We start from the raw sequence: 27,769 nt of genomic DNA on the forward strand, positions 1-27,769 counted from the left end.
CTAGGTGGAGCCCAGATGCCTTCCCTGATACCAGGACCCACGTGTGCTGCTTGTAAATGTTGCATGTAGATTTTCCAATTGTTAATAATCTGGAAAGAATGTGGTTTGGTGTTGCTCCAATAATTTCTGATAATACATTAAGTGTTTGTCAAAATTCAAGTCTTGTTTCAAGTTACAATTTCAAAATTCAAGTCAGAGTCTGTTTCCTAGAGAAGTACTAACGGTGTAATGCCTGGATGCCAGCCGGCCTGGACTGCTGGTTAAAGAGAAGTTAAAGGTCTAGTTTTTTCTCCTTGATTAAGGTGGTGGGGGCTCATCATGTGGGCGCCACAGTGGGTGAGATTGAACAGTTGCACGTTTCTGCTTGACGAGAAGCGGGTTCATGGTCTGTAAAGCCGTGTGCATGTATGCGTATTTTATGCGGTCGGCCCTTCTCTATCTATGATTAACCGAGGTCACTGTGAGTTGACTGCAGTAATAGAAACTCACAGTTGAGAAAGCGATGCTCGTGTTCCATATCAGGGTGAAGTTGCTGTGGCAAAGTGCTGTTCCTGCGCCTGCCCACAGGGCGCACAGGGAGCAGGACGTGTGCACACGGTGACCCGGAGGGCCCCTGGGGGCGCCTGGACCCGGAGAGCATGCTCGCTAGTAGTAGGGTTGGGGGTCGGGGTGTGTACTTCTGACATGATACCTTACGTGTGTTATGTGTGAATGCAGAAAACATCGGAGCAGTGTGGGGCCGAGCAAACCCGTTTCCCAGCCCCGGAGGAACATCGTAGGCTGCAGGATTCAGCATGGGTGGAAGGAGGGGAATGGCCCTGTCACCCAGTGGAAAGGAACCGTTCTGGACCAGGTGCCTGTAAATCCTTCTTTGTATCTTATAAAATACGATGGATTTGACTGTGTTTATGGACTAGAACTTAATAAAGATGAAAGAGTATCTGCGCTCGAAGTCCTCCCCGATAGAGTTGGTAAGTTCTCTTTACTATTTGTGTGTTGTATTCTTTACAAATGATTGTCGAAGTGATTGCTTTGTGATTATTCTTTTGCATTATTGGTATTTTTATTTTTTCTGGAGTGCAGGCACTCCCGATATACTCTTAAGTCAGTCACCTGAAACCATAGTTCAAGTCAGGGGTGTAAAGATGTGTGAAATGATTGCTGAACAAATTGACAAACTGATAATTTCTAACATTATTTCCCACGTTTTGCTCACTGTTCATGTGGACTCTGATGGGTAAGAATGTTTTCTTGTTAGCTCAAATATCTTGTGTACCTCTTTCATCAGATTATAGTAGCTTATGCACTTACTTTAGAATCCTTATGTGAAGTATATCTTTCATTGTGTGTTATTACATAAGTGATAACTGTATTTTCAGCCAAAATTCAAGCAGCCCAAACCCGTGGGCTTTATTCTGCATTCTTTAGATGGATGTTTGCACAATGTGGAAATGAACGGCCCTTTCTTTTCTTAAATATTGTACAAATAGGCCCCCTTATATAGCTTAGTTCCTTAAGGCTTAAGGTGTCAGTTAAATAATAACGACTGATTTTATTTTTAAGGATAAGGTAAAATATCATTTCTAGGATGAGTAGGGCGCACCCACGTTAACGTTACTTTCTTTCTTTTTTTTTTTTTTTTCCAACGTTTATTTATTTTTGGGACAGAGAGAGACAGAGCATGAACGGGGGAGGGGCAGAGAGAGAGAGGGAGACACAGAATCGGAAACAGGCTCCAGGCTCTGAGCCATCAGCCCAGAGCCTGACGTGGGGCTCGAACTCACAGACCGCGAGATCGTGACCTGGCTGAAGTCGGACGCCCAACCGACTGCGCCACCCAGGCGCCCCAACGTTACTTTCTTAAAGAGTGTTCACTTTGAAGTGCTTTCTTCTTACCACGGCCATGCTGCTCGTGCCTGAGCGCTGGTTGATCCTTTTGGAATTGTCTTGAAAAGCCTCTATGTTAACAAACCCAGTCTCAGCAGATGTGGACTTGTGGGTAGAAGTGTGGGGCCAGATTGTCAAGAGGGGAAACTACTCTGTTCCCTTGTCCCTTTGTTTTTGCCATTGTGTTCTTGGGACACACGTGCTTCCCTAGCAAGTTAACTTTTTGCCAGAGCAGCAAGTTTTCTGTTTGCCTTCCCTTTAGATGACAATGCTAAGTCTATATTTATCCCGTGTAAATACAGTTCTGTTTTCGCAGAAATCTTCATGTCTTTATTATTATCAAAGGTAACTGTGTAATGTTACATCTCTGGCATTTGTCACATCTTTACCTGTTCTTGGTGCCACTGGACCTTCCTCCTTCCTCACGAGGCACATCCTCTGTTTCCTCTTGATCTTGACGTTAGCCTATTTCCAGTGTGAGAAACTAACATTGAAGAGTCTTACCTTCAGGTTTTAAAAAAAATACCTAGACTTTCAAATCCATTGTTTGTACTAAGTAATTGTCGTGTATCCTTTTTCTGATCTAGATGTTTAGTCTGTCCCTTTTGGGGTAAGACTGCCCTGCCGGCCTGTGTGAGCTCTTCTGTCATCATAGGACAGAGGAGGTCATTTCCTCTTGGTAAAAACGTGATTTGAGCAAACCAAGATACCCCCAAATCTATAAGTATCTCTGGTGATGGACTTGAGTTGCTTAATGGTTTTCTTACTGTTTCCAATGGGAGATCAGGCTTGTTTTTGTAAAAAGCAAAGCATTTTAAAAAGGAAATCCAAAGGCGTCTGTGCAACCCAGCAGTATTTCACGTGCTGAATTTAATGAGTAGTTAATTCTGGTACTTCTCGCATGCTTCAGTCTGGAAGATTATTTGCCCTTCGCTTACGTTCCACGTAGGAAGGAAACCGTCTTTCACGATCAGCCTCGGGTTATACATCAGACTGTACTTGCAGTTTTGTTTGTGATAAGCTAAGGAGGGGACCCGGCCTGAAGGCCTGTGGTGGCACAGTGTATGGGTGCCCCATGTGTGGTCAGGGGCTCTTGAGGTCAGGAGGCTTGTGACATTGGTAAAAACACAGAACGTGAAATTCACTACCTTGACCATTTTTAAGTGTTGAATTCAGTTAGTGTTAAGTGCATTCAGGTTGTTGTGGAGCAAATCTCCAGAACGTTTTCATCTTGTAAATCTGTTGCTCCGTTCCCCACCTCCCCCCCAGCTCTTCTACTTTCTGTTTCTATGAATTGGGTCACATTAGATACCATTAGATAGAATATTTGTCTTGGTGACCACTTCCTTTCCCAGCAGAGTGTACTCAGGGTTCGCCCATGTAACATGTGACAGCATCTCCTTCCCTTTCGAGGCTGAGCGGTACTCATCGTGTCGACCCCGCATTCGGCTCGCCCGTCGCTCTGCTTGGGTTGCCTCCACCTTTTGGCTGTTGTGGAGAGTGCTGCCATGAACATGGCGGTCAGGCACTTCGGGCCCCTGCTTTCCTTTCTTTTGAGGATAGTCCTGGAAGCAGAATCGCTGGATCATGCAGTAATTCTGTGTTTCATTTTCTAAGGAGCCCATGTACTGTTTTCCACAGTGTTTGTAACATTTCACATTCCCACCCACAGTGCACAGGGCTCCAGTTTCTCTACATCCTCGGCAACACCAGTTGTTCTTGTCGGTTTTGGTTTGCATTTCTCTGGTGATTAGTGATGTCGAGCACCTTCTCATATGCTTTTTGGCCACTTGTCTGTCATCTTTGTAGAAATGTCTGTTCAGGTCCTTTGCCTGTTTCCCAATCAGGTTATTTGATTTTGTTGAGTTGTAGGAATTCTTTACATATTTTGGAGATAAGTGAGTTTTAACAGAACAGCGTGACAGGTTTACTGATAATGATTTCAGATTCTGCGTGCGGTTAACCTTTAACAGGCTTGTTGAGCTGTGACGTAGTGTCACAAGAGTATCTGGAATTATCTGACAAGACTAATAGAATACTCCCCCTTTTCAACAACACATCTTTGTGAGGCTGGGTTTCATATGTCAACCAGAAGAGCGTGTAACATGTTTCAGAATGCTGAAGCCCATAGGAGAATCTAGCTTTCCTTTTGTGAAGTTAGACAGTGAGAGATTTAAACAAATGTAAAATCATCCCGCTCTTCTTACTAAATCTTTCTTAGAAAATATGGTTATTTTTTATTAAAAATGCTTTATGTAAGTATTTAAAAAATATTTTTAGACTTACTTGTAATTTCTAGTAGCAGATTTTGGTAGCTATCCATGTAAAGAATTGCTCTTTTAGATCCTCAAAAATTATACAGGAGTCCTGAGATCAAAAAGTTTGAGAACTTCTGAAGAAATGCAAGTGGGCTTTTAGTGCACACTGGGGAATTTTGTGTAATTTTGGATAGTTATTGCATATGTAAGCAAAGAGAAGCACCATATGTATTTAGAGTGTCCTTCTGATAAAATTGGCTAGCAGTATCTTCAGAAATTCTGTGTTCCTTTGAATTTTAACAGAAGTAAAAGCACTTATGAATGAGTAAAATAGAAGTGCTTTTTTTTAAAAGACAGTTGTCTAAAATGCGAGGACCAGAGAAACCTTAAAATCATTAGGACCTTCTGTAATTTTCCCAGTATTAAAAACAAGTTAGGTTGTGATTTTCCACCTGCCCCTTAACGAACACGGCAGGGCCGTCGATTAATTTGTACGGCGGGTGTCGGAGTGCGGTGCTCTTGGTATCGGAAAGCAGACGGAATGGGTCTGTGCTTGCCTCCCGGGTGCCCGGGCCAAGCAGGATGACTGCCGATGGTGGGGAATGCCATTAACGAATAAAGCCGGAGGAGGCAGTGGTCTCGGCCGGGCTTTCACTCCTGGTCCCGGAGAGCCCCTGGGAGGAGACCGTGCAGGCAGGGCCCTGGCAGGAGGCAGGAGGGAGAGGGCGGCTGGGCTGGGGCTGAGAAGCAGTTACTCAGATGCTGAAGTGAAAGCCCTGGGGCGTTCCAAGCGAAAGCACAGCCCAGTGTGGTGTAGCGCCCAGGAGCAGTTGGCTTGCTGTGGAAACAGATTATAGACCCAGAGGAAGACCTCAGGCCTGGGGTAGGGTGACCTCTTAGTTTGAATAACTGCCCCGTGGTCACGGAAGGTGTTACCAGAGGGAAGGTGGGTGAGGAGTGCGTGGGAATGCTCCTGTTCTACAGCTCCAGGCAAGCCTAGAATTATCTTGAAGTTTTTTTGTTTTGTTTTGTTTTTAATGTTTTTATTTATTTTTGAGATAGAGACAGAACATGAATGGGGGAGGGTCAGAGAGAGAGGGAGACACAGAATCCAAAGCAGGCTCCAGGCTCCGAGCTGTCAGCACAGAGCCCGATGCGGGGCTCGAACTCACGGACCGTGAGATCATGACCTGAGCCGAAGTTGGATGCTCAACCGACTGAGCCACCCAGGCGCCCCTTGAAGTTTAAAATAGCTATTAAACCTACCAAAACCCACTGTATACCTCGAATGAACCATTGAAAGTTCTAATTTCAAGGTACCGCACCAAGAGCAGTTGAGTTCGGAAAACAAAAAAGAAGGAAAGCAGGTTCTCGCAGTGACTGACCCGGGACCCCCAGAGCCTGTGGACTCCAGTGGGGCCTGGGCGCCAGCCCGCTGATTCTTGTGCCGCTCACACGTCGGGCCATCGCCTTGTGTGAATTCAGTCTTCACACACAGTACATGTCGGTAAGATCCTGTGTGAACTGCTGTCTGCTTCTTGTCCCCAGCGAGCTCTCGAATCAGTGACGCGCACCTGGCCGACACGATGATCGGAAAGGCGGTGGAGCACATGTTTGAGACAGAGGATGGCTCCAAGGACGAGTGGAGGGGGATGGTCTTGGCTCGCGCCCCTATCATGAACACGTGGTTCTACATCACCTACGAGAAGGACCCCGTCTTGTACATGTACCAGCTCTTAGATGATTATAAAGAAGGCGACCTTCGCATCATGCCCGATTCAAGTAAGTGTGGATTGTCAGCTTTTATTTTTGATAATTCCAAAGGAACTTGAATTTTAGAACAAGATATTTGATTAACTATTTTTTGTAGATTCATCTTTCTTACTTTGATTACTAGGGTTAAGGGATGATTCTTTTAGTCCTGCACCGAGTGTAGATTGTGAAATTTTGCACCTTTTGCCAAGACTAACGTGCTTTCTGTGTAGATCTGTCCTGGATTGTGGATGTGGGGGTGAATGGAGCATGTAACACGGGCTCCTTCGTGAGTGGCTTCCTTCACTCAGTGCAGTGTTTTCAGGCTCCTCCAAGTTGTAATGTGTCGGTGCTTCATTCCTTTACTGGCCAAGTGCAAGTGTAATCTATGCGTGTGTATCCACCTGTCTGTTGATGGATGTATGGGCTGTCGCCCGCCTCTTGCTTGTTATGAAGGATGCTGCTATAAACCTTTGTGCGCAGGTTTCTGAGTGGATGTTTGCCTTCCCTTCTCCTGGGTGGACACAGGTGTGGGACTGATGGGTCCGTGGTTACTGCTGTGTTGTGTGGGGGACCGCCGGACTGATTCACAAGGCCACTGCACCATTCTGCACATGCTCCGACCATGTGTGATGGTTCTGATTGCTTCACACCCTCACCCCTTTGTGTTACCTGATGTTTGGCTCTGGCTGTCCTCATGGTTGCAAAATGCTAGCTCATCATGGTTTGGTTTGCATCTCCTTGATCGCTAGAGACATCGGGCACCTTTTCCCGTGTTGTTGGCTATTTCTGTGTCTTCTCTGGAGAAGTGTCTGTTTGCGTTGTCTGCCTGTTCAGTCAGGCCACATGTCTGTCACTGACTTGTCTAGGTCTGTGTTCTCCGTGCAGGTCTCCTGACACGTCGGACTTGCAGACACTTTCTCCTGTTCTGTCAGTTTCTTTTTGCTTCCTTGATGGTGTTCTTTGAAGCCCAGAAGTTTTAAATTTTGACGAAGTCCAATTTATTCTTTCTCCTGTAGCTCGTGCTTTTGGTGTTTTCTCTGATAGTCTTTACCAAGTTCAAGGTTCTGAAGATTTACCTCTTTGTTTTCTTCTAAAAGTCTTGTAGGTGTCGCTCTTACCTGTGGGTCTTTAGTTCTTCTGTTTAGGTCTTTGATACATTTTGAGCTAACTTTTACGATGTGGTGAGAGGGTCCATCTTCATTCTCCTGCACGTTGTCTGAGCGCCATTATTTGGAAAGACTGCTCCCTCCCCTGTTGGGTGGTTTTGCCGCCTTGTTGAGAGGGAGTTGGCTGCAGACGTGTGGGGGGTGCCGCTGGGCTTCAGCCCTGCTTCGTTGCCCCAGCCTGTGCTTGCGTACGTCCGGCGCTTGGTCACACTGCTCCGGAGTCAGTGTGGACACTGGGAAGGGTTGAGCCCTACTTTGTTCTTTTTTCACCATTGTTTTGACTCTTCGGGATCCTTTGCGATTTCGTGAATTTTGGTATCAGTTTGTTAATTTCTGCAAAGCAGTCAGCTGGGATTCATCCGGGGATTGTGTCGAAGCTCTGATAACTTGGGGGTAACTGCCATCTTGACACCGTGACGCCTTCTGACCCACGAGCATGGGCTATACTGCTGTTGCTGAGATTTAAAGATTTCTATCAACAGTGTTTTGTAGTTTTCAGAGTAGAAGTTTTGTACTTCCTTTGTGAAATTTATTCCTAAACATTTTGCTCATTTTGATGCTACTATGAATGGAACTATTTTCTTAATTTCACTTTTGGGTAAGCCTTTTCTTTTTGAAAGTACTCTTTAGCCTTTCTCCCAACACAGGGGTGCCTGGCCTGAACAGATGGGGCTGGCGGACGCACGATACATGAGCGGTGTGACAACCATCTCTGTTGCTGAGTTTTGCCAATGAGCCAGTCAGGGAAACTGCTCTGACGTGTGCTCATCTGGCCCTGACTTTCTGCCTTGTGTACGTTTGCCACGGGTGGTAACAGGAAGTATTTAAATAGCAGGAACTTAATTCTCATGAGAGCATTCTTTAAAAGCATTTCTCTGGCCTGGGGCGCCTGGGTGGCTCAGTGCGTTAAGCGTCCGACTTCCACTCAGGTCATGATCTCGTGGTTCGTGAGTTCGAGCCCCACGTCGGGCTCTGTGCTGACAGCTCAGAGCCTGGAGCCTACTTCAGATTCTGTCTCTCTCTCTCTCTCTCTCTCTCTGCCTCTCCTCCACTCATGTTGTCTCTCTCAAAAATAAACATTAAAAAATTAAAAATAAAAGCATTTCTCTAGCCTATATGAAGTTGATTTTTAATTTTTTGGTAGAGAAGTATCCTTGTTAGAGCTGCTGTCTTGCTGATGGAAACTATGAAGGCGTTTGCACCGTCCCCAGTGTCTCCCAGCCCCTCTTCCCCCCCAGCGTCTCTCCCCTGTTCGCTACGTGCATTGCAGGAGCGGAAATTAAGTTACCATTGGAACCCGTGGTGATGCCCTGCTGGGGTGGCCTCTGTGTGAGCCCCTCACGTCTCGGCTCAGTTGCTGTGGCGTGCCTGGTAACCACACACTTGGAACTTTGTGGACGTGATGTGCCCCGAAAGCGGGGAGGGCCCGTGCCGCTGCTGAGGAAGAAAGGACTTCCGCCTCGGGTTCGGCATCACTTCCCTGCTCAGATCGGATAGCGTCATACTTTGGCGTTGTGTCGCGCGCGCGGTGGTCAGAGTAGCAGGGTTAGGATTGCATCCTTGGGCAAGAGGACCTGCCGCGGCCAGTGAGGTGGACTGTCATTAGTGCAGTTGGGCACTCGGGCCGCCAACGGGCCGTGCGGAGCTCCAGGGCCAGACCCGGGCTACACAGAGAGGGGCTCACCTTGCTCGGGCCCTGAAGAGTTTTCTGGAGGTGGAGTTGGAACCTCCCAGCCCCATCCCCTGTGTCTTCGCTGCTGGAGGGGACAGTTGGCTGTCCTTCCGAGTGCACTCGGGGACGCCTCGCAGCCCCTATGCGCTCGGGACGGTGTTCTCCAGCACTCAGGCTTTCGGGAGGGGCTTGTCTGAGAGGTGCGCTGCCTCCACGGTCCTCAGAGATCCTGTCATGGCCGGGCTGGGGAGGGGCTTCACTCGGCACCTGTTTCCAGAGCAGAAGTCTCTTATGTTGAACCTGGGCTGGGACGATGGTGTGCAGTGGAATGAGGCGGAGGAGAAAGACACTTTAAGGATTCGCAGGAAAAGACCAGGGAGAAGTTTAAGCAGTGTATTCTCGCCCCCCTGTAGGCGTTGTCTGCTCTGAAGGCCTGTTTTGAAGGAACTCCAACTTACTTTTAAGAAGTTTTGTGGATTTAGGTTTTTCCCTGGACTTTTCCTTGGTGTGGTCCTCACCTCCTCAGGCAGTCACAACTGTAATTAAACACAAGCCTCAGGGATTTCTGGTCATGATTTTCAGAATCCTTCACATGTTATGGCCTGAGGGTGGGAGGGGGCGGCAGAGTGTTTTTGTAAATAAAGTTTTATTGGCACACAGCCACACTTTTCATCTGTATATTCTCTGAGGCTGTTCTCACTTGATAAGGCAGAGCCGAGTAGTTGGTACAGAGACCACATGGCTTCAGTCCTCACATATTTATTGTCTGGCCCTTGAATAAAAAGTTTGCTGACTCTTGGGTCTAGATAATCAGGATGAATTGGGGATGTTAAGTTTTTAAAAAAATTTTTAAATTTACATTCAAGTTAGCGTATATAGTGCAGTAATGATTTCAGGAGTAGATTCTAGTCTTTTATCCTCTATGTATAACACCCAGTGCTCATCCCAACAAGTGTCTTCCTTAATGCCCCTTACTCATTTAGCCCATCTCCCCCATCCCCAACCCCTCCAGCAACCCTCAGTTTTCTGTATTTAAGAGTCTCTTATGTTTTATCTCCCTCCCTCTTTCTATATTATTTCTGCTTCCCTTCCCTTATGTCCAACTGTTTTGTATCTTAAAAGTCCTCATATGAGTGAAGTTCTATGATATTTGTCTTTCTCTGGCTAATTTCACTTAGCATAATACCTTCTAGTTCCATCCACATAGTTGCAGATAGCAAGATTTCATTCTTTTTGATTGCTGAGTAATACTCCATTGTGTGTGTGTGTGTGTGTGTGTGTGTGTGTGTGTGTGTCTGTGTATACACACACACCACATCTTTTTTATCCATCCACTGATGGACATTTGGGCTCTTTCCATACTTTGGCTATTGTTGATAGCACTGCTATAAACACTGGGGTGCATCTACCCCTTCAAAACAGCACACCTGTATCCCTTGGATAAATACCTAGTAGTGCAATTGCTGGGTCATAGGGTAGTTCTATTTTTAATTTTTTGAGGAACCTCCATACTGTTCTCCAGAGTGGCTGCACCAGTTTGCATTCCCACCAGCAGTGCAAAAGGGTTTCTCTTTCTCCACATCCTCGCCAACATGTTGTTTCCTGAGTTTATGTTAGCCATTCTGACAGGTGTGAGCAGTATCTCGTCATGGTTTTGATGAGATTTCCCTGATGATGAGCAATGAGTGATGTTGAACATTTTTTCATGTGTCTGTTAGCCATCTGGATGTCTTCTTTGGATAAGTGTCTATTCGTGTCTTTTGCCCGTTTCTTCACTGGATTATTTGTTTTTTTGGGTGTTGAGTTTGGTAAGTTCTTTATAGATTTTGGTCTTTACAGACCAAGTCTTTATCTGATATGTCATTTGCAAATATCTTCTTGCATTTCATTGGTTGCCTTTTAGTTTTGCTGATTGTTTTCCTTTGCCGTGGAAAAGATTTTTATCTTGATGAGGTCCACATAGTTCATTTTTGCTTTTGTTTCCCTTACCTCCAGAGACTTGTTGAGTAAGAAGTTGCTGCAGCCAAGGTCACAGAGGTTTTTGCCTGCTTTCTCCTCTAGGATTTTGATGGCTTCCTGTCTTGCATTTAAGTGTTTCATCCATTTCGAGTTTATTTTTGTGTATGGTGTAAGAAAGTGGGGGGAATGTTAAATTAAAAAAAAAGTATTATTAAAATAGACCTGTGAGTTGGTACATACTGAAAAATTGACTTCAAATTCTTTTTCCTCCCCTGTTTAATGCAGATGATTCTCCTCCAGCAGAAAGGGAACCAGGAGAAGTTGTGGACAGCCTGGTAGGCAAACAAGTGGAATATGCCAAAGAGGACGGCTCTAAAAGGACTGGCATGGTCATCCACCAAGTGGAGGCCAAACCGTCCGTCTACTTCATCAAGTTTGATGACGACTTCCATATCTACGTGTACGATTTGGTGAAAACGTCCTAGATGGCATCATGGACTTCGCCAAATTTGTGGAACTATTATATGTATAATTTGTAGACATAAAGACTTGATTGCTTTCCAGTTTAATGAAAGCTTAAATGTCCCTGCGAACCCACAATCTCTGCCAGCAGAACTGGTTTTGTTCCGAATAGTACAAATTCATGTGAACACAAAGCATTTTGTGTAAGGAACTCCTTCCTCTTAAAAGAAGTCTGTCTGTCTGGAGGGGAGTTAACAGGCAAGTTTGGTACAAGTTAGGCTAGCCCCATAGTCATTTCAAACTGTAGTAGATCTTCCCCACTTCCCCGCCACTGTTGCGCTCTCCGACTCTGCCGCCACAATGCAAGCATAGTTTGGTATTTTTGTTATTGCCTTTTTTGAGATATGTATGTATCTATATCTACCTATCTATATCTGTGTGTGTACATATGTAATATATACACACACATAGATCTGTGCGTGCGCGCGCACACATACACTTAATTGGCAGTCATTTCTTTGTGGATTGGGGCGGGGGTAAATAATATTCTCCAGTTTAACAGGAGTACTTGTCCGAAGTCAGTCATACTTAGCATATTACTGCTGCTTATTTAAAATTAAATGTGGGCACAGGAGACACAGGGATGTTCAGCTTGTTTTCAAAGTCAGAAGTTCAGACACCTTTTCAGTCTGGAGGCTTTAAACTGTGAGTCCAAACATGAATCATTGGTGAGCAGTTGCTGGACCCACATTAGGATTTAACAAAACAGGAATCTGGGTAAAAAGCTGCCTTTAATTCTAAGCTTTGTAAATTTTTGTTTACATTTTTTACTGTACTTTTTTTTTTTTTTTTAAAGCGAAGCCCAGGTACTTGGTCCACACAGTGTGATGCGGGCGTATTTTGGACGGCACAACTGGTCTGTTATTTGTACGAGTCCGCAGTCTGCATTCTAGTACATGGATTTGAGAGGCAGCAGTGCGTCAGTGGTTTGTGTGTATGTGGTAAGTTCCTGGAAGAACCTAGTGGTTTCGTATTAGAAGTTCAAGTTGAAGAATGGCATTGCTGCCTTCCAACAAGTGTTCTGGGACACTTTTTTTTATTACCGTTCTTACTGATACGTGATGGTGGTCAGAAGGCTTTCCCCCCCGGCTTTTCCCCACAAAGAACATCTAGACAGATGACAGCTTCGGTCCCCTGACACCTTCTGTGGTGCTGTTACGGTCTTGCCCCCGGTGTGCTGTGGATGTGGACGCTTCCCGTCCTGTGGGCCCTACCACGTCGGGGTCCGTCACCGCACCAGCTTCCGTGGCTTATTCCCGCAAGGTTGTTTTAACCGAAGTAGAACTGCAGAAGTGGGGGTAGTGGCGGCATGGCCATCTGTCGCCTTGTGTCGGATGAGCCCTGATGGTTTGGCAGCTAGGAGAGAGGCAGTACGTGACACCAGTCTCCTGCGGAGGTTGGAAACCTTCCCTGCATTTTGGGCAGAAGGTTGAGTGCATGTGTTGTCAGTCCAGTACGAGAAGGCCACGTGGCCTCAGCGTTGGAGATCCTGTACCTCAAGGCCTCCCCACGTGTGGTTCACGTGGCCCCTGCTTTTGCCTTCGGGAAGTCCGCGTGCTGTCCCGCTGTTGGATGGTAGCCCTGCGCCCCATTCTGGTGCAGCGCCCGGTGTCCGCGGTGTGTGGCGTGCCGCGCCTCACCTCACCTCGGGCGGTGGCCGAGTGCCTGGTCTCAGACGCTCCTCCTGCTCGGACAGGTGTCCTGCTGCACGTCTGTCACCTCTTTTCCTGGTGGCTCTTCTAAGAGTCCCTGCATGGGAATCTCAAGGCTGAGCCCGGCTCCCCGAGCGCCAGTGGACAAGCGTGCCCGGAGGGTGGGTGCGGCCGGCGCGTGCGCGGCGTGAGCGCGGCACAGAGGCGTTGGGCTGCAGAACCGGTGTCCTCTGGCAGCATCCGGCGGGGCGGGTCCGGGGAGGCGTCTCCGGCATCACTTACTGACTTGCTTTGTGGTTTTTCTGCAAGTACCCTTAGCACCTTCAGTACCACATGGTCTGCCGCTCTCCAGACGAATGTGACACGTGATTGGCGTCCTCATTTTAGTCAGCGTTCCATGTATTGCCGTTAGGGCGGAAGGAAGGGGAAGGGGTTTTTTGTCGTTTTCTTTTATTTGCCCCATTCTCTTTTCTTTCGGCGGCTTAACTCCCACTTCTGTGGTGACTGATCCCACTCCTTTGCCCGGGATTTCAGGCTTCGTTTTAGGCTCACGTTTCCGATCTGCATGCATTGCTTGCCTTTTCCTGGTATTGGGATGTTGGTTCCTTGTTCTGGGAGCCCAACATTAGTTTCCAAAATTATCACGGGACTTGTGACTGCACAAGACCTGAACCTGTATAAAATGTCCTGGCCTTCCTCACTGACCTGCTGTAGTGTTCTTGTGTCGTGTGCGTGTGACGTCTGGCTGCCACGTGAAGCTTCAGAGGAGAACCTTAAGCGCAGACCATCCTTTTTTGCATGCTCTATTCTAAGTAGGATGTTCAATGTAACTAACTGAACTTGCATGTGAGAGATATTTAGGTTTTTTGTTTTCTATCTTTGTTTTTATTTGTTTTCAGCTGTCTGTATATTTGCTTCCTGTGCTGTTGTAGTGGTCGTAGGATACAGATGCACTGGTGAAGCAGTGTAGTGCCAGCAGAAGGTGATTTTCCAGCCCTGTCTGTCGTGCAGCATTTGAAGGGACTGTGCATTCTTGAAACTCTCACAGTTACTTCTAAGCCAGAGTTCATTCCTATTATTGTTTTACGTGCCAAACCCCGAAGTGCATTGGGCTTGAATCTCTGAACGCTGTGGACCCATTAGAAGACTGTTCTGATTGTCACAAATTGTAGTGCCTGAAAACATTCTTAAGCTGATTGTCTTAAAAAAAAAAAAAAAAAAAAAAAAAAAGAAAAAAAAAAGAAAGTTCTCCAAAGACAAAACAGGAACAATTATTATAACAGAAAATAATTATGGTTGAAATGTCTGTGGTTCCTTGGAAATGCTGCGCTTTTTGTATTTTCCACCGTTAGTGCAGTTTGAACGAATGTGTATAGTTCAGAGGTCTTCGTGTTCGCATTTTAAAATTAGGTAAATGACCTCATCTTTCAAGCTTGAATTCATTTTTAATTTTAATTTTATTTTATACAATGTGTAGACAGTTCCCTGTTCTCTGCATTTAGAAGTATAAACAATATAAATCTGTTAATTCTGTAAGTAATTTTTATAATTATGATGTAACTCTATCCTATCCTTAAAACATTTAAAATAAACCCTTTATGTGCAACTTCTGACTGTAAATTTTGTGCTCATAAGCAAAATGTGATGTGTTAAACCTGCTTCTGAAAAAGTTTTTAAAGTTTTACTTTAAGATCCTTTCACCACGTGTAAATGTCAGATATATGCAGAGACAGAAAGAAGTCCGACTTTTACTTGAATGGTAACACTCAGTAATTCCCGAGGGGAGAGGGGCAGTGATCAATATCCCAAATACATTCACTAGTCCAAAATATTCAGTTTGTGATTCGCCGCTAATGAGAAAATTTATCATAAAATTTTAAACTGAATTGTTTTAAATAGAATTAAATAATATGTATTTTATACTTTCACATCTAGTTCTGCTTTGTATATTGCCTGTAATGCTGTTAATACTTCAGTACCAACTGGTGAGAGTCTGTAGGGGGAAAGCCCCATGTCTTGACGGCAGGGACGAGGAAGCGCATAGGTAATGGCCGGGACGGGTGCATGTTGTGTTTTATCTTCTGGGCGATTATAATCAGGAAGAAAGTAGATTCACAATGTGTCTGTAATCACATTTGTTTTTTGCTGTTTCCCTATTGAGTTGGGCCAAAGGATCTTGTGGTTAAGGCTGGGGTGGGACAGGCCACCTTCTCGCTGCCAGAGTTGGCTGCAGGAATGCCCCCTCCCCCCCCCCCCCCCCCCCCCCCCCCCCCCCCCCGCCCGGGCTGGGTGGAGGCGCCCGCCCGCTGGAGGCCGGATCTCGCGTCCTCCTCCTGCCACACCTCAGCCTTTTTGTGCTACTGCACATGTAGCTCGGGAAGCGTTTTCCCTACAAATGACAGCAAGTCTCGTCAGAAGTTGATGGTCGCTGGCTGCCGTCTATAGGCCAGCGAGTGGGTCTGCACGGCTTGGAGAATCATGGGTGGGCCTGCCGGTTTGACCGCTCTCGGCACGGCCACGGCGCTGGTGGTGAGTAAAGCGTGACAGATGCTCTGAAGTCCTTGGCCATCGCTGTGTGAGACTTCTGATGGGGGGAGGGGAGGCGCACCTTTTCTCCGTGGTGCCGATGAGGAGGGCGTGGAGGCCACGTGTCTGGTCCAGGAGGATAACCAGCCTCAGTGCAGGGATCTGAAGGACCCAAAGTCCAGCCATCTCTGTGGCTAGTTTGGTACCCTTGCTTCCTAAGTGAGGGCAGGAAGTGTTTTCTTATTTTCCAATTATGCTGAAGAAATATCAATTTCCCTTTCAAGATTGTAGAAACTATTTTATAGTTAAAGATATTTTAAATATGTCATTACATTCATATTCTTACAAAAGCTGCATTTCTTATGCCCACAGAACACCACAACCTCACACCTAATTTTTACAGTAATTGGTTTGTTCTGTGTCATGTTTGTACGGTCTTAGGCTGCCGAGTCTCAGAGAATTAGGTGAGTCTTTGAGTTATTTCTGTGGACTTTGTCAGATGGTCTCTGTCTGCCCTCTTACTCACTGTGAAACCCTTCAGCTTAGTTGACTCAGCTTTTAGGGCTATTGCCTTGGCACATCATTTTGCCTAAAATTGACCTTGCATTCTTTCTGCTTAGTTTTTATGCGAGGATGCTGGACCAGGTGGCGCATTGATCCCTGCCAGTCCAGGCGACAGTGACACTGGAGTGCGGGCACTGGCTCGCGTTTCGTTTTTGTGCTGGCCGTTCCCGTTGGGTGAGTAGGCTGCCGACTGCAATGTGGGCACATCCCGCCGCCTCTTACCTCTGTCCTCCATCACCTTCAGTCTGTGCTCTGGACTTGGGTGCTCCTGGAGCACCGCCCAAAACAGCGCATCAGCTACCCAGGGCCCTTCACTGGATCAGACATGCACGTAACTTCCAAGCTGTCTGTGAGTTGGAACAGCTGTGTCAGGTACGATGTGAACAGGACAGACTCAGGCCTTCCACAAACGTCAGTGCTAACGTAGAGCTGCTGAGGGGTCCAGGTTGAATTTGCGCTCTGAATGGACTTTGGGGTGTAGACTGCAAAAGTGGCTCTAGAGCTTTGCCTTGAATTTGTGTTCTGAAGGGTGTGTGAGCAATCTGGTAGCTTTTGCCCAGGAGTGTGTGTGTGTGTGTGTGTGTGTATATACACGTGACATGTGCTGGGTGTCCCCACCAGGGAGATGCAGAGTGGCTCTGTCCCTAGAGGTGGTTCTTCACTGGGGACTCTGCGTGTCATGTATGGGGACCTTATTTTAGCAAATGTGGCTTTGGGTTGTCCTGTAAGGCTAAGGTCCAGTTGTCTCAAGCCCTGGGTTTGTGTCCTCTTCAGAACAGCCCTCAGGGGAGCAGGCATTAGGGACTGGAAGATTGGAGGGGATGGAACCCATGGTCTGTGTTGTCCTGCAGCTGGAGGGGAGACTGACACCTGTTACCGGGTGTCCCTTTGCTTGACTCACACACGTTCACAAGGATACTGATGTGTGTCAGCTGTCCTCACTGGCCCTCTCTCTGTTTTACTTAGTGATTGTCTGTTTTTAACAAGGGTCGTGCCCTGAGTCATCATGCATGTGGTGGGCCCCTGAAGGGAGTGTTTGCGAGGACACTGCATGCTGGTGTGTTCATTGACTCAGGTGGCTGCAGCAGATACCAGATGGGACAGGGGCATTTAAACCACAGACCCTGTCCTTGTGCTGGTGGCTGGAAGTTTGGGATGCAGGTGTGGGTGGGGCCGGCTTCTCCTGAGGCCTGTGTCCTGGAGTGTAGATACTGTCTTCCTCCCGTGCCCTCACAGGGTTGTCCCTCCATGTGTATCCATCCTGATCTCCTCTGCTTATAAGGACACTGGTCACACTGGGTCAGGTACCTCCCATATAAACTCATTTAATGCAGTCCCATTCTGAGGTCCTGGGGGTTAGGGCTCCAGCTGGTGGTTCAGGGGACACAGTGCAGCCCATAGCCCTATATTCAAATTTGGGTGGGCTTTATAACAAGGAAAATAAATCTTATTGGCAGGGCATTGTTTTTTATTTTATTATTTTTTAATTGTAGAGAGCGAGTGGGGAAGAGGGGCAGAGAGAGGGAGAGGGAGAGAAGGAATCCCAAGCTGGCTCCACACTCAGCACAGAGCCTGATGCAGGGCTCGATCTTATGACCCTGGGATCATGACCTGAGCCAAAATCAAGAGTCAGACACTCAACCAACTGAGCCACCCAGGTGCTCCGGCAGGGCATTACTTTTGACAGACTGATTATTTTTAAAGTGGCCCTAATGTTCTCTTTCGATATAAAAGGGCGGGTAAATTTCATGCCCTGGAAGGCAGGGAATCTCAGAGCTCTAGGTGTGGCAGCTGCCTCCCTGGGCGCACTCGGGCACATCAGCTCACCCCTTCCCTTGCTCTCATGTGTGAGTGGGAGCCCTGCCTGACTCCCTGTAGATGCGCCTGTGTCCAGCGCAGTGCAGACTGGAGCCTGACGCAGAGGGGATGCGCCGAGTCGTGCAGGGCCTGCCTCACACAGATGGCTTTGTCCCTCAGGCCTTGTCATGTTCCGCTCTCCTTTGTTGAGTTCCGCTCACGCTTTCTGGGTCCTGTGACGTCAGCAGGGAGGTTCTCGTTGGTACTTTCCCCGGAACACTGGCATCTCCCAGCATCCCCACACGTTGTCGTAAAGCACTGTAGACGTGTCAGCGGGGTGTTCTACAGTTTCTGTTTGATCGTGATGGAGAAGTAGACTGTGACCCTGACCTTTGTGAATAAAGGGACGCACGCGAGTCTGCTTGTGTTCTCAGCGTCGTTGTGGGGGGTCCTCTACACCCTGCTGTGCAGGACCCGGTCGTGGGGGTCCTTCCTGCTTCGAGAAACGCGGTGTGGTGGTGGTTCATTGTCCATTGGCGGCCCGGTTTGTTGTAATGTAGAAAGCAGGTCTTCTTCCAGAGCGTCCTGCAGCCACACAGGGATGCCGTGTTCTTTAGATGTTCCGGGAAGAGTAGCTGTGCTGTGCAGGGGTGGGGTGGGGGCGTGGTGATCCTTGCCTCGTCCACCCAGAGTTGGGCCTGATGCACCGTGAATTTCATCTCCGCTTTGCTTCTCCTTTCTACTATAATCTGAAATTGCCCCCACCTCCCCAAACTGGAGTTTTAAAAAGTTGATCAGGTTTCTAGGGGAAGAAAAGTTTGCAGGTGTTAAAACTCACCTTAGTTTTTGATTTCCATCATTAAGTTTCTGGTGTGGATAATTAGCATTGGTCCTCACACACTTTCTAAGGGAAGCTGGTTGTGTTACTTAAAGTATCACAGATTCTTACTCCGTTTTAATGTGCGCCCCAAAGAAATAGCCAGCAAGATACTCAGAGGAGAGACTGGAGGCTGGTGCGTACCTGCATCTTCCGCGGAGTGCGGGCTCCAAGAGCACATTCTTGTCCTGAGGAAGCAGATACTGGAATGTTTTAGAACTTGTGGGTCTCCATCTGGAGGAGAGGGTTTAATTGAACTTCTTAAGACAGGCATTTCAAACGTTGCTGCCCTGCGAATCTTTATTACAACTTAGAAGCAAGTTAGTTCTGACCTAATTGAGCTTTAATGCCGTTCAGACAGTGGCAAAAGCGTACGTTTTCTCTAGTCTGTTGTGTAAACGTGGACATATACCAACAACTGCATAAGGAACAAAACAGGTATACTTACTTAGTCTGAAAGTCCCCCATCCTTTAGTTGTGAATTTTTAAGCAGTGCCCTGGGAGATGGCTTTTCTTCCAGATGACATGGGTGTGGTTGCCACCATCCCAGAGCTGTGACCCCCAAGGGGCAGTTGACCAAAACTGCTCCTAAACCTTGTGGTCACTGGTCTGTGATTAAGACATGCCAGTGTGTGTGGTTACATGGTGCTGTGATTGGGGGAAATGCAAAGTGTGGTGCCTGGCCTTCACGGGGCCAGTTTACAAGGCCCCAGAGACCAGCCTGGCAGGATTTGGGGTCTGGTCTCTTTTCTCCGTTTGAAAACGTCTCTGAGCCCCAGCATCTCTCCCTATATGGTTTATTTCAATCTCCAAACTTCTCGTTTGTTTATCCAGAATACTACTACGATTTCCCCTTTCTTTAAAGCACTCAGGAAAGATGATCACTGTTTGCAAAATTGTGTCATCAGTAAGTGACAGTGTTGTGTGCACAGTGGTCAAGCTCATGCCTGCCCTGAGGATCCCTGCCTCAGGCTGTCCGCTGATCACCTGGTCAGCGAGCTGCCTCACACCCCATTATGTCAGGGTGCTGGCCGATGAGCCTGGGGTCATGACAGCATTTGTTACTAACCAGTGTCCTCCCCGCTGCGCTGTGCTCCCGGAGGAGCTCTTGTCCTCTGGCTGTCGCTGGGGCAGTTTACTTCTCTGTGCAACCAGAGAGCGGCATGGGACACAATGCAAAGCGCAGATTGCCGCGTGTTCTGGGTTTGCACTGTTCCCAGTTGTCCAGCAGCCACGCGAGCGAGCGGTCAGAGTGCGGAGTCCACCAGGGCCGCTGGAGCAGGGCCAAGGCCCGGGCCTTCTACTGGCCGCCTCCCAGGGCACATGCACACCCCTGCAGCTTCAGTGTGGATCCCAGAGAGCTGTCCTGCCATTTCCCGTTTACCATCAGAAAAGTCCAAACCCTTTTTCCTAGTTTCCGTGTCTACGTTATTTGAAACATCCTAAAAGTATGTGTCTTGTGCTTTCCCTGTTTATCAGTAGTTATGTAGTTGCTACACTGAGCTGGCCGTGGGGTGAAGAGCTGTGTGGTTTCGGCTGGACACCCATCCTGATGGCCGCTGCTGAGTTAGCAGGGCTCCGTGGGGTTACCTCCACTCCTTTGGAAAAGAGACCAGCCTTCCCCTTCTGATGGGATATTGTTCAATTTGGTGGATTTCAAAAACATTTAAGTGTTTTGAAGAAAGAAAATGGGACTTTTGAAAACCAAGGCACTTTGATGTTTTCCTGATACTCTGGAAGGAATTGTAGGTTTTACTTAGTAGTTTACATGCCAGTTCAGCCCTGAACTAAAGGTAAATTAGAAAGTTTTTGAAATTGATTTTAGAGGTCATCATAATCATCTGCTTTGTTCTGAGACTAGTTGTTCATTTTTCCAAGAAAATGTTCCTTTTATTACTAACTAAACATACTACTAGAATTCCTCTGCACTTTGTGAAAATATAATGTCTGTAAATAAGGTAAAATTGTCATGTCTTTTTTCGGGATCCTTTTTAAGGATCATGTTAATTCAGTTTTGCGCTTGATTTGTTATGATGTTTAAAGGCAAGATTTTAAGGATCTTGTGTCTTGAATGTTTTCAGATGGGTTAAGACCTAGTTCCCTGGGAAGTACTATCTAGAGTATCCTTTGAAACAGTTCTGGGTTCGAGTGACTTGAGAAGAAAATCCTCCCAGTGGGACATAGACGGAAGCACTTTGCTGGAAGAAGGAAAGTCGTTCATGCAGCACTGGGGCACCTGTGAGTGTTGGACAGAACGCTCGGAACAGGTGCGTCCCAGGCTCACCCGGGATACCATCCTTAGTGCTCCCTGCTCTGGTCGGCCGAGTGCTCAGCTGAGACCGTGTTGGGAGTTGGGAAGCTCCCCAGCTGTCCCATTCTCTTTCAGGGCATCTGGCCACCGGCCAGCATTCCCATAACATTGTGGCGGGCGTCCCGGGCCACCTTTGTGTTGGTGCTGCAACGTCTGCGGCACGGCCCAGGCCGGTAGCCAGTGTGAGTGTAGTCCCTGGGAAGATGGCCGTGTGGTCAGCGGGGCACAGAGACAGAAGGTGGGAGATCCACCTGCCCCGGTGGCTGCTAGGCCTCCCCCAGGCCACTTGGCCTCCCCCAGGCCGCTGTGTCCCTTAGGCTGTCAGCACTGAACATACTTACGAAGGCCATTAAAACGGTCGTCATAAGCCCAAATAAGCCCTTCCAGAAAACTTAGTTGCTACCTTCCCTTCTGTGAAAAGTGGCTTTTATGTGCTTTTTCCTTAGTGTCTGACATGGTGCTTTAAGCTGTGGACTCCTCTGAGGCAGGTGGGTTCCAGACCCAAGATATAGGAATTTACTGTACGTAGATGTTGTTAATCATCAGAAGTGGATGGTCATTAAAAATGATCAGCAAGAAGGAGATGCTAACCCACCTGGGTCCAGTGTTCCCGATCACAGTGTGAGGAGGTCTGGGTGAGGCATAGTGAAAATGCAGATCCCTGGACTTCACAAGTGCACAGACATCAGGGCCCAGGAAACTGAAGTCTAAGAAAACTCCTGAAACCCAGAATAATTTGATGCACATTCATGTTTGAGACTTGCCATCATGGGTCTCGGGGCCACTTAAAAGTCACGGGTTTGGTTTTTTTAGTATTTGCAGAGCTGTATCTCTGGGATGATGAGGCAATGCTTTTATGTCTCTAATGACTGTGACCTGACTCTTCCTCTGTTTTAAACCTCCAGATTACGTTTTACATCAATACAAGAATCTTATTCTTAAAGGACGTTGGAACTCTGGAAATGGCTCAAGTTGCGAATGCTTTCCGCGGTTGCTCAGATTATCGGCTTGTGGCATTCCTGTGTTAAGCCGTCCATGAGCCAGGCTGTGGGTTCCCCTGTGACCTCAGCCAGGCGGCCCTGGTCTGCTGTTGGCCTTCTGGATGGAGAACCACCCTCCGGCATCGGCACCCTAATGATGTTGATGGCTCCATCTGAAACAAAACTGCCTTCTAGATCAGCTCTGTTCTCTTCCTGAAAGCCTAACTGCTGAGTTTTAGAGCAACGCAGGAAGAAAACCTGAATGGCCGGACAGAAGGAACCCCACACCAGAATGATTTTTATTCGCAGATGCTCTTGCATCCTTGTGTTAACATAACCCTGGAAAATGGATTGATGTTGCCTTATGACTTTGGAAGATATGTATTATTTATTATAAGAAACAACTACTTTATTATAGGAACAAAATAATAGTATTTATCACAATGCATTTGTCATATACCCTTGGAATTTCTGTGAGTAACCACCTTATCTGTGTGTTTCACAGAATTGATGTTTGTCCTTAAGAGGGTGGATCTCAACCCACAGACCATCCCAGTTATGACTTGGGTGTGTGTGTGCAACGGCGTAGTACCAAGTGCATCCATGTTTACTCTCCAGAGAGCTCACACCAGCCTGCTTCCTAGACTGTGCAGAGAAAGAGAGATCATAATATGCTTAATGTGACTTTCCAGTATATGCGATACAGAGTTGAATTAGTTAGCTATAACAATCTTATGTTTTATATTAAATTCCTTGTTACCCTCCTGGAAGGGAGTTTGACTATAGCAAAAACTGTAACAAGTGATCATCAAAGAAGTGTTTATAAATTGATTATTACTTCCTAGTAAGTATTAATCACAACACGGTACCTCAAAAATCTGAGATGCAGCTACACCATGCTTAGAAATTTACAGCTGCAAATACTCTGTTAAAGAGATTTTAAATCAATAGTCTAAGATTCTACCTTAAAAAAATTAGAAAAAGAGAAGCAACAGAAGTCCAAAGGAAACAGAAGGAAAGAATAAAGATTAGTATGGAAATCAGTGAAATAGGAAACAAAAACAATGCGGAAGAATCAACGAAACCAATAGCTGGGTCTTCAAAAAGATCCACAAGTTTGACATACTTTGAGCTACAGTGACAGAGAAGACATGAATTGCCATTACCAAGAACGAAAGAGGGGACATTACTAACAACCTTACAGAAGTTAGGGTTGTAAATAAATGCTGTGTACAACTTCATGCCAACACACTGGACAAGTCAAGTGAGATGGAAAAATCTTAGACACAAGCTACCAAGATGTAGTCAAGAAGAAATGGAGGGTTTTAGTAGGCCTTTAACAAATTGAAACAAAGCCAAGGGCCAGATGGCTTCACTGGTGAATGCCACCAAATGTTGACAGAAGAAATCATGCCAATCTTTTCACAGATTTAGAAAATAGAAGAGGGGTATACTTAACTAGCTGTGTGCTCTGAGGCTCCTATTACCCTGATAGTAGGGCGAGACAAAAACGTAATGAGAATATTGTGGACCGGTATCCTTCATGAATTCTGAGTATAGCTACAGAAACTTCATCAACTCTAGTGACACACAGGCACATCTCTGAGATACTGCAGGTTGAGGTTGCTTTCCAGAAGCCAATATCACAATAAAGTGAATCAAATGAATTTTTTGGTTTCCCAGTACATATAAAAGTTATGTTTATACTGTAATCTGTTAAGTGTGAAATAGCATTATGTCTAAAAATAGGTACATACCTTATTTAAAAATACTGCTAAAAATGCTAACCATTATGTAAGGTTTTCAGGGAGTTCTAATCACTAATCCCAGATAGCCATAACAAATATAATAATAATGAAGGTTGAAATATTGTAAGAATTACCAAAATGTGATGCACGGATAAGAAGTGAGTAGATGCTGTTGAAAATGCCCATAGACCTCCGATGCGGGGTTGCCACAAACCTTTGATCTTAAAAAAAAGCAGTACTTGTGAAGAGCTATAAACAAGGTGTCCCTGTATAGAATGGTTAAGATACATGACCAAGTGAGTTTTAATATCAGAAACCAGATGTATTCATTCCACCATATTAACAGAAGGCACAAGTCAGCTCAACAGGTGGGAAAAAAGCATTTGACAAAATGTAATACCCATTCATAATAAAAACAAAAAATGTGGGAAAGGAGGGAATTTTCTCAGCCTGATGAAGCACCTCCATAAGAAATCTACAGCTGGGGCACCTGGCTGGCTCATTCCCTGGAGCGTGCTACTCTTGATCTCAGTGTTGTGAGTTCAAGTCCCAAGTTGGCCGTAGAGATCACTTAAAAATAAAATCTTAAAAAAATCTACAGCTAACATTGTACCCAGTGATGGCAGAATGACTGTGTTTCTCATAGGATCAGGAACGTCAAGGGCATCCACGCTCATCCTTTCTACTCAACATTGTACTGGAGTCCAGTGAGAACAAAATAGTGAGCATCCAGAGAGAAAAGTAAAAAGTTTTTATTGCAGATGACATGATTCTGTGAAAAATCTTAAGGGCTAATGAATTCAACATGATGGAAACCTAGATCTATATGTAGATGTCAACCACATTTTTCTATATACTAGTGAACTTTCTGAAATGAAATTAATTCTATCCATACAACATCAAAAAGATTAAAGTACTTGGGAATAAATTTAATACAAGATCGTACACTGAAGACCGCAAACATTAGGGATTTCATGTTCGTGGGTTGGAAGACTCATTGGTTATTAATATGGAGATCGTTCTGAGAATCCCTGCAGGCTTTGTTGCAGAAATTAAGCTGACCCTAAAATTTTTAGGGACATACAAAAGCCTCCCAATATTCCCAAAGGAATAGTGAAAACAAAATTGGATAAAGTTCTTCCTGATTTCAGAACTTCCTGTAAATGTACCATAATTAGAATAGTGTGTTAGTGGTATAAGGATCTGTCTAGATCAGTCTCTCTCTGGAATTACAAATGAGAATCCTGAAATCAGCACTTAACATTCACGGTAAGTTGATTTTCCTCAGAGGCACCAAGGCAGCTCAACAGGGAGAAGATGAGTACATGAAGCTGGAAAAATTTGATATCCACATGCAGAAGGATGTAGTTTGGCCCTTTACTGTATACAAATACTAACTCAGAGTGCCCCGTGGACAAACCTGAATGTAAGGGCTAACACTGGAAAACTCGGAAGAAATCCTAGGTGAGAGTCTTCGTGACCCTGGGTTCGCAGAGATTTCTCCTATACTACCCCCGAAAGCGAATCCATAAAAGGCCAGGCTGACACGTTAGATGTCACCAAAGCCGAAAAGTTGTATCGTGAGCTATCGTGAATGAGAGAAGCTACAGACGGGGAGAAGTGTTGGCGGATCACGTTGATAAAAGGATCGGTATCCAGAATCTAGAAGGAACGCTAACAAGACGACCCAAGTGAAGATGGAAAGGAGTTGAGTTAGACGCTCCTCTAAAGAAGGCATGCGAGCACCGGAAACAGGTGCTCGGCGTCCTCGGTCCCTGGGGAAAAGCAGAAGAGCGTGGGGTTGCCACTTCTACTGGGACAGCCGTCCTGTGCAGGACAGGCGGTGATGGGTTGAACGTGGGAAGGACAGTGTCGCCGCTTGCTAAAAAGTCACAAAGCTGAGACCCTAGTTCCTAGGGGCGTACCCGTGAGGACTGACCCGTCTACCGAAAACACGTGAACCAGTATTGGGAGTGCATTTACAGCAGCCCCAGGGTGGACGTGGGGCAGCTGTCCGGCGGCCACCGTGCAGGGGGGCAGCATGGCCTGTCGTGGGGTGGAGCCCTGCTCAGGGACGGCAGGGTGTGGCTGGAGGAGCCTCAGAAACACGAAACCTGAGAGGAGCAGGGGGGAACGACCACTTACCGGGTGATTCCGTTTCTGTGGAAGGGCTCGAGGATGGAAAATGAGACCGAGAGCGGACTCTGGGCCGAAGGGCTGCGCCGGGAAGGGAGAGCACCTGCTGGTGGGCGCGGGAGGTTCGGGGTGAGGGAAGTGTCTCCAGTCAGATCCTAGTGACCCCCGTCCCCCGCCCCGCCACAGGGGCAGGGTTCTCCGCCGGGCTGTCCTCCCGCTGCCGCGTGGGCCGGAGACACCCTCTCTCGTCACGGGAGAACTCCAGGACAGGCCCGTGGCACCGCGGATGAGAGACACGGTGAGGAGACGCGCTTCGGCGACGCGAGCCACGGGCTGGGGCGGGGTCCCGGCGGCCGCCTCTCCCTCGTCGCCCCGCGGAGCCACGTGCTGCTCACGGGGCGGGGGCGGGGCCGGGGCCGGCCTTTCTCCTCGGGGAGCCGCCATCTTGGGCCGGGTCGGCGGCGCGGCTCCGACCTTCCGGCCTTCAGTCCCGCTGGAACCTGCCAGGCCGCCGCCGCGCCCGCCTCCTCGAGTGCCCTCGGGGGCGGCAGGTGGTGGCCGAGGGCCCGCGGCGCCGTGAGCTCGCTCACTCGCCGCGGGCGGTGTTGCGGAAGAGAGCTTGTGAGGCGACGCCGCCGTCCGCCTTCCGCCTTTGCTACCCGGCGTCTCAGGAGTTCTCCATGATACGGCCGCTCGGCGGTTGCCGTGAAGACCCCGGACTTGGCCGTGTGTCTCTGAGTGAGTGTCTGTCTCGGCTGAGAGCGGTTCGGCCGTGTGGTCGCGAACCTCGAGAGACCAGCCTGGCGCTCGGGTCTTGGCGGAGACCGCGGCGGGGGGGGGGGGGGGGGGTGGGGGTGGGGGCTGCGTCTCAGGCACGGCCGCTGTGTGTCACCTGCGGACGGCCTCCTGCGGGAGCCTCAGCCCTGACCTGCTGGCTGCTCTGGCCTTGGGTTTCGGGCAGGGGGACACTGTGTGCGGGACGGGGACGTGGCCGGCGTCCCTGAGCCGATGGTCTCCCTTGGGTTTGGGGCAGGGGGACGCCGTGCGGGACGGGGACAGGTGTCGCCGAGCCGACTGTCTTTCCTGGCGCACAGACGTGTCTCTAGCCCTGGACAGAGTAAGGCCCTGGGGAGGAGCGGGGCCGTCCGTCCACCTTAGGTCATAGCCGATGGTGACCAGTGTGGCCTGTGGGGGGTAACCTCTCCAGGCTGGAGCCCCTAAAGGATTAGTGTCCTCCTGAGAGGGGCTCCAGGGAGTGCTCTGGCCCACGCACCATGCAGGGACAGGGGTCGCCATCCCTGAACCTGGAAGAGGTCACACTCTCTCTGGACCTCAGCCTGCAGAGCTGAGAAGCGTGGTTCCACCGTGCAAGCCCCCAGCCCGGGGAGTCGCCACCGCCGCCCGCTCGGGTGAAGTCTCACTGGGGCGCCGTGTGTTCCCGCTCGGAATCTCACGGTGACTCCCAGGTGGCGGTGGGCCCCCAGAATGTCTTGTAGGAGACCTGGACCCACAGGGAGGGTCTTTCTCTGAGCGCCTGACATAGGGCTCTGCCCCAGAACCTTCTGTGATGAGTGGGGCATGCCCAGTGCAGTGGCCACACTGACTTCCGGGGCCCTGCCCGGGGCTGACGAATGTCGTTGCTCTGTTCTGGCATTACCGACCTTGTGGCGTGCGGCTCAGAGCGGCTGTGGTGGCCCGTGCAGGTGAGGCACTGGCAGTAGCTGGCGGTCGTCTGTCTCCTTGCTGTTCCGGAGCTGCACAGGCGGGCCTCACATACTCGCTGGTGTGTGTGGTAAACTCCACGCCTTCAAAAGGCAGGCATCTGTCTCCTTCCCGTTTCTCCCCTTGGGTTCGGCCAGACTTTTTCAGGGGCTTCGGTTCAGGCACGAAGGGGCCTTATTCTGTGATGTAAGAGACCCCCCCCCCCGCCCCCCCCCCCCCCCCCCCCCCCCCGTTTCT

The 27,769-nt window shown here is 48.0% G+C and overlaps 1 protein-coding gene and 1 long non-coding RNA gene across 4 annotated transcripts in view; both read left to right on the forward strand.

The window, feature by feature from the left end:
* The window catches only part of SPIN1 (spindlin 1), a 74,398-nt gene extending 62,413 nt beyond the window's left edge, over positions 1-11,985 (forward strand). For 2 of the 3 annotated variants that reach the window (XM_023243216.2, XM_023243215.2), the window contains exons 4-6: positions 718-971; positions 5,694-5,927; positions 10,983-11,985. In XM_023243216.2, coding sequence (XP_023098984.1) covers positions 718-971; positions 5,694-5,927; positions 10,983-11,182 — 688 coding nt within the window. In that variant the 3' untranslated portion in view covers positions 11,183-11,985. The remainder of the gene's footprint in view (positions 1-717; positions 972-5,693; positions 5,928-10,982) is intronic. The other variant, XM_023243217.2, reaches the window with a different exon arrangement.
* Positions 11,986-12,015: 30 nt separating this feature from the next.
* Positions 12,016-23,638, forward strand: LOC123378958. The gene is made up of 3 exons (XR_006588612.1): positions 12,016-16,135; positions 20,717-20,902; positions 21,852-23,638. It is a non-coding gene; the product is annotated as an uncharacterized LOC123378958 (long non-coding RNA).
* The last annotated feature ends 4,131 nt before the right edge of the window (positions 23,639-27,769 follow it).

Source organism: Felis catus, chromosome D4 (assembly GCF_018350175.1).
Source record: "Felis catus isolate Fca126 chromosome D4, F.catus_Fca126_mat1.0, whole genome shotgun sequence".
Classification (NCBI taxonomy): domain Eukaryota; kingdom Metazoa; phylum Chordata; class Mammalia; order Carnivora; family Felidae; genus Felis; species Felis catus.